This window comes from Staurois parvus, unplaced genomic scaffold, assembly GCF_062004578.1.
Source record: "Staurois parvus isolate SC_StPar_1 unplaced genomic scaffold, SC_StPar_1.0 ptg000145l, whole genome shotgun sequence".
Lineage (NCBI taxonomy): Eukaryota > Metazoa > Chordata > Amphibia > Anura > Ranidae > Staurois > Staurois parvus.
In genome coordinates this window covers 14,662,501-14,669,334 of record NW_028317941.1, presented here as the reverse complement: position 1 = coordinate 14,669,334, position 6,834 = coordinate 14,662,501, and the positions used below count along the sequence as shown (strand labels likewise).

The 6,834-nt window shown below is 38.5% G+C and overlaps 1 protein-coding gene across 1 annotated transcript in view; it reads right to left on the bottom strand.

Annotated features, from left to right (window-relative positions):
• Positions 1 to 879: 879 nt before the first annotated feature.
• Positions 880 to 6,834, bottom strand: part of ARX (aristaless related homeobox) — a 14,726-nt gene continuing 8,771 nt past the window's right edge. The window contains exons 4-5 of the mRNA XM_089673891.1: positions 6,464 to 6,792; positions 880 to 2,041 (exon numbers count right to left, since the gene is read on the bottom strand). Of these exons, the coding sequence (XP_089530017.1) occupies positions 1,801 to 2,041; positions 6,464 to 6,792 (570 nt within the window). The 3' untranslated portion in view covers positions 880 to 1,800. The remainder of the gene's footprint in view (positions 2,042 to 6,463; positions 6,793 to 6,834) is intronic.

Below are 6,834 nucleotides of genomic sequence, written 5' to 3'. Positions count from 1 at the left end.
AAAAGCTCCCCATGGTGCTGCCCCTGCATGGTGCCCCCTTCAAGTGATGCAGGGTGCATGCCATAAGAGTCATATCGAGGATACACCGCTGCTTCTGCCATAATATCCTTCCTGCTTGCAAGTTTTTTAATTCAGGTCAAAGTTCTGCTTTAACGAAACCCTCCAAACATTATCCTTACCCCTTAAGCACACTAAACCAACTGTCTTCTGTGTACGTATCTCATCCTATGGGAACCACACCACCAAATCCTGACAGCTCTGTATTAATATCAGTAAAAGGTCAGTAAAAAAAAGCTACTGATCCATGGTAGTTTTTGTTTTAGCTTCTCTCCAAATTGTCCTTATTCTGCGTGTGCGAGTATAACAGGGAAAGCAAACCATTAGCTTCCTCAGGGGCTGGGACTAACATGACTGACAGGCTGTGGGAAACTACCAATACTATATAAAAACGTAAATCATACCCAACTCACATTCCTGCTTGATATCTATCCTTACCTCCCCTAATACTCTGGTCAGACCCCCCTGCCACGGAAGTCCAACTGGCTTTTTTCACTTTTTTTCTTTTTCCATAAGCTCCTTGACTTTGGAAAGGACACCCATTCCCCTTTGATGCTGGGGAACTGCTCTATTGATGCCATTATACTTGCACCAGAGCCTTGGCTCACTACACCCTTTCTACTTTGCTGGATATTTACCTGGGCGGATGGGGAATGGGTTGATACCCTTTGCTGTATATTATCTGGTTTATTGTGTTCTGCAGTACTATATACTAGCCTCTCTGTACTGCAGTGAAACCTAATAAAATCTTTATGAAACTAAAAAATTAAATTAAACACATTATCATTGTACAAGAAAATAGATGTCACAGGCTTCACAATATTTTGTTAAACAGAGTTGATTTTTTTTTTTTTTTTTATTCTGAGTGGTTCACTTTCCCAACGAAGAGCATGGGAAGGCGGTGACAATGAAACAACATTACACAGGTACGGTAGCATCATTCTGAAGTTCTGAGAAACCTCTACAGTTAATAAGTTAAATAAAGAGTTTGTACATAAATATTTTTGCTAGGAACCTTGTGGTATCTACAACACAGAGAATTCTACAGTTTGACAAACTTTTACAACACTACACTGAGTGCAATTCTTTTATAACATTTCAAATATACAAAGCTCTTTTCCTTATTATTTTTTATAACAATGTTATATACAGAATCAATAATCACAGTTTAGTGACTTAAACAGTCCATAAATCTGACAGTTCATTTCCCTTTGGTTTGGTATAAAAAAACCTTGGTTGGTGTATGATAAACAAAATAATACAGTATAGAGATATACAGCTCTTATAAGTGCACTGACTAACTGAACTATAGGTATGTATGCATCAAATCTTTGTAGCAAAAAGTCCTGCATAAGTAAAATTTCGGCCTGCTGGCAGTTCTGGCAGGTAGTGGGTTAACAGCATGGGGTTTTAACACTGGAACATGTGCAGAAAAAGGATTGTTTTGGGAATGTCTTAGCCTAGAAACAAGAAAAATGCATTTGAAAATGGAGAGAAAATAAACTGCGTTTTTAATACATCAATTTGCGCATACTAGGACGTCATGGTGAAATGAGCAGGAAGAGGGGTGGCAGTGGAGGACATACCAAGGTTTACTGCTCTGGAGCTGCATAATATTTTAACACTCATTATTACTGTAGTGGTAAGCATGACATGTCTGGGTAGACAAGGATGCTCTATAGTCACTGGTCCACATTTGCTTCCATTTGGTCTTGGTGAGTTTGCAGCAGAGGTGCCCTTGGCTTAGCAAACCTCTTTCCCTGTGTTGTTTCCAGGGAGGATGTTCAGCTGTGTGAGTTGTGCTGCATGCTCTTTAGCTTTTAGCCTGAGGGCTGCTATGCTAGACGCCCTTCTGTCTGCTGCAGCGGTGGCAGGGTCTGACAGGCCGCTGGACTGCACTGCACTCTCCACAGCGGGACTGGGTTGCCTGAGCAGGGCTGCTGCAGTGGAAGCACTAGTTAGAGGGGCCATCGTGGAGAACAGCCTGAAAAATAAAATTAGATATTTGTAACCAGAGCTACATAACATATCAAAACAATATGACGCTCAGACAGTCATATGCTTCAATGTCAATATATGGGAAAAAAAACAAATATATCTTCCACAACATGGGCAAGTGCACGGAAAGTTTGTCCCTGATTTAATAAATGGTAACCAATGGTAACATTTGCCCAATGTTTTCATCCTTTTTAAGTATGTCTTTTTTAAAGCCACCGTCCCTACCACCCCATAATGTGGGTCCACTAATCTCAAGAACCCCTTAACATGGGTCTTCATTGCTCACTCTGATTGTATATGAATGTCTTTCAAACAATACCTAGTGTTTTGTTTTAAATAAGAAATACTTCACAAGATTCATGTTCTAACTGTTTTATTGCTTGGACATCTCCAGACTGCTATGAGCAATTCATTATAAGGACCTCTTCACCTTACCAGAAGTACCTTCTGAAGTGTACCACGGGCAAAAAAACCTACCAGAAATACCTTCTGAAGTGTACCATGGGCAGAAAACCTACCAGAAGTACCTTCTTAAGTGTACCATGGGCAGAAAACCTGTTCTCTGGTGTTCAAGTCAAATATCCAATCAGGTTCAGAACAATTAAAAAGAAAAACTAAACATATATATATAATTTTTTTTAAATCTTATTTAATATATACATTAATATACAAGCAAGGTGAAATATTAGCAATTCAGCCCATTTAAGTGTAATTTCTTGTATTTTATACCAAACCACCTAATTAGAATGCATTTGAACAACCTGTTCTTGCACTATGCAAACTATAATGTTTTAATTTGCATTTCAACAAACTATGCTAAAGCAATATAAACAGCGCAAAAATAAATAGATAAAAAAAGCAATTAACGGATTTACTAAGGGGGGATATATTTACTCCATATCATTATCCATTAAAACAAAAGAATAAAAAAAAATACAGCTTGAATGTGTATCCTTTGAAAATTACACCAGTATGAGATATATATATATACATATATACACACACACATACACACATACACATACACATTATATTTTACATATTAAATAATTATCCCCATCAACATGGTTGCCCTGTGGTTAGAAAGTTTAGGAATCTATGAAGTACTAAGCAAGCCAGGCTGGGCCTTTATATTGTGGCTAAGGCATTATCTCTATCCTTGTCTTGTGCATTTTTCTCCTCCTACAGAAGGTGCAGAAATTGTATTTCATTATATCCAATTATTTTGCTTTCAAAAGATAAAATGAACTCATACACTGATGTTTAAATCTTAATCTGGAAAAACAAGAGTTAACTGCTTGGAAAAATCATTTATAACGTAGTATGTGCAGTGGTGACCCTGCAGTGGAAATGAACAGCAGCTGTGTTCCCATTTGACAGTACACACAGATCCCGGTTACTCAGGACTCCTGGCCTTTCTCTAGCAGGAACTAATAGTTGTGTACATTTTCCTAAAAGCCGAATGTCAAATATCCATCAGCGACTTAACATCCTAAGCTGAATGACAGAAGTGCCATTATACTTTACTAGGGATGTTTTACTGCTCTCCCTACAGAAGTCACTAAAACACAGGTGACAGACCCAGGAGACACAAAATTTATAGGCTCTCCATGTGATGTGGCTGTGATCATCGGTTGCCTTGCAGTGATATTTGAGGACTCTTGGCCTAGCTACTGAGAGATTCTAGTATATGTCATTGCTGAGCCCTGACAAGATCAGACACAGGAGAACATCCACACACTGAAATGCTCATATACTCATTCAGCAAGTAAAATGTGTAAAAAAATGGTAATCCATCCCTCTATAAAACACAACTAACAGAGCTTTCCAGATGTAAAGTGTCTGGTTAGTGGCTAATTAGCTTGTGATTATTTGAACATCCATGCTTGTGTTATAATCTTTCTTCAGCTCACTTTTGAAATAATTCCAGTAAAAAATGTCTGTTCAACACACACTAATTGGGACATACATCATGAGACTTTCATCTAAAATTCTGGCTGATGTACATATTTGTCTTTGATATCATTATTAATATTTTACATGGGAAATAAGACATATGTCTGCCGGAAACAAAATAACACTTTTGCCAGGGTTTATATGAAATGCGTGGTTTACAATAAGTAACAATGATAAAGTGCAGTAAAAATTAGCAACCAAACAAATAACTAATTATTGAGTGATCTATATGTAGAATTTCAGTATGCAATTGATTAATTGATATCATTTAATTATAGGGCACTTAAATGCAGTAAGTTGCTATGGGTTACTGTACTTCTCCCATCATCTTTAATCTTTGCCCAAGTTAATGGAATAGCATCCTGTAATGTACTGGAAAGGGTTTCTTTCTGAAACAGTAGCTACTGCAGAGTGAAATGAGTCCATTGGTAGCTTTATGGTAGTTCATAAAGTACTTGCACTTGGAACAGCAGACATCACATTGGTCTAAGGCCTTCTTTAAATTTGTGCAGGAAAACCTATGGCTCAAAAAACATGCAATTTTGAAGTGCATTTTTAGTGCTATAATAAGGTGTCCTAGGAGGAGGACTATTACAGCACTCGGAGTAAATCGGCCCCATGCTGCAGTATGTATGTATCTATGAGGACATTGCAGAAACACAGCATTTCACATACAATTTTAGCAGTAAATGCTCCCTTCCCGAATCCTGATGGAATTAAATGGGCCTTCTTGAGCATTAAAATACAAAGGAAAGCACATTGGTGTAAACTAACTTACACTGCTACACAGTTGTGGCCTACTTATGGAAAAAGGAGAAACGTCCCCATTTACGGGTCAGAGCTCTGTGCAAAATTGTGGCAAATATTAACCACCAAGTCCCATTAAAAAGTACATTTTAGGCTTTTTTGAGACTATTTACACCAACCTTTCTCAACTGAGGTTCAATAAAACCCTAGGGTTTCCACTGACATCCAAGGTAAAGCTCTTCATACATGGTTAGATTTTTGTTCAAACATTCATATAAAAAATGTTCATCAGAACAACTTTCTTGCCATCGTTGAGTGAACTAATTTTGTTCAAATGTCCTTAAAATTTCTTCTAGATCTGCTATTCGAATGGAATTCCAGACAAATTAAACAGATCTCATTACAATACTGTAGGTATGGTTTTTCTAAAAAAAAACCAAACGAATAACACATACACAATTACAGTTAGAATTTACTTCATATGAGAAAAGATTTCCATTCTACTGCTTCAAATTCTCCTGTCACTGCAGTCAAAACAAACATTGATTTGACCCCACTAACCATTAGAAAACTGAACAAATGTTCCAAAAACTAAAATTTTCAAACTAAATTCTACTCATGTATGGCCAACTTAATCGTTTACTTCTACACTGGCCACCAATGTAATTGTGAAAATTCTCCACTGTCCACCAATATAAGGCACTCTTCTACTCTCCACCAATGTAAGGAGCTCTCCTTCTACTGTCCACCAATATAGGAGGACACTTTTCCATTGACCCCCACTGTAAAAGGGCATTTTAAAATTGAAATCTGTGCTTCTTTCCTATTTATTATTATTATTACATTTAAGAATGACTACTGAAGATAATTTTGTCATATAGAACTGGGAGGATGTTTAAAAAAATTATTGGATGCGGGAGTTAACTACACTATGTATGCCACATTCTTTTCTAAAAACTTTCTACAACTTGCTGATCATGCTAACGTACTTTGGGCTGCAGATATAATCATTTTCAACAGGGGTTCCCTGAGACCTAAAAAATTATTTCCAAGGTTCACCTGGGGTAAAAAGGTCAAGAAAGGCTGATTTAATCTAAGGATGACAATTATGGTCTCATGCAAGGAGCCCCTCCATCAGCTCTCTTTTTACATTACTGTCATACACAGTACACACTTACAAGGCAGGGCAGTTTTTACAAAGCAGAGAGGAAGATGAGAGGGTCAAAAAATGATTGCAAACTGAGTGGAGCCTTCTGTAAAAATCACATAGAAATAAGCCTATGCTGCTGATAAATAAATTAAACTTTTTGGGTGTCCCATCCTGAAATTTGGAGCTCAGGAAATGGCAGCAAAATTTGCAACAGATCAGCTGGCACTGCTGTAGGCAACACTGACTGCTGTAGGTTCCACCTAACTTGAGTTCCCATAAATCTGATTGGTGACAATTAGTAACCATGGCTATAATAAATTAGTTTCTGATTAGATGGAAATAAGTTTTATAATGTATTTGATATATTGCATTATAAGTATATGAATGGATACCAAGTTACATATGCATTTAGTATACTACACAGCAGCTGAAAGGCTAAAACCCATAGTAGAGGTGTGACATCTTCATGCTATAATGATGCAAGATTGAAGTGACATCATTCCCACTCTTGTTTTGCATGCAGTAGGATGAGAAGGTAGAAATGGGAATAATTACCTGCCAAACGCAGGGCTGATGAAGGCTGGGTGCCGGAACACAGCTGCCCCCAGGAAGGTGCTGAGTCCAAGAGGGGCCCCACTAGGTGACAGGGAGGTGGAGCCGGGGGGAGGAGGTAGACTGGGGAAGGCAGCGGCAGCTGCGGCAGCAGCCGCAGTCCAGGCAGAGTCCAAGGCAGGATGGTGGGGAGGAAAAGGACTGGCATCAAGGTATGGGCTCAGAGGGTGACTGGCTGACAATGGGCCGGGGAAAGGCAAACCAGGAGCATGAGTCTGGGCCCCAGCCTTCTCTCTCTTCCTCCACTTTGCTCTTCGATTCTGGAACCAGACCTGAAATTATAAGGGAGCAACATCACATTGTGTACCAGTGAC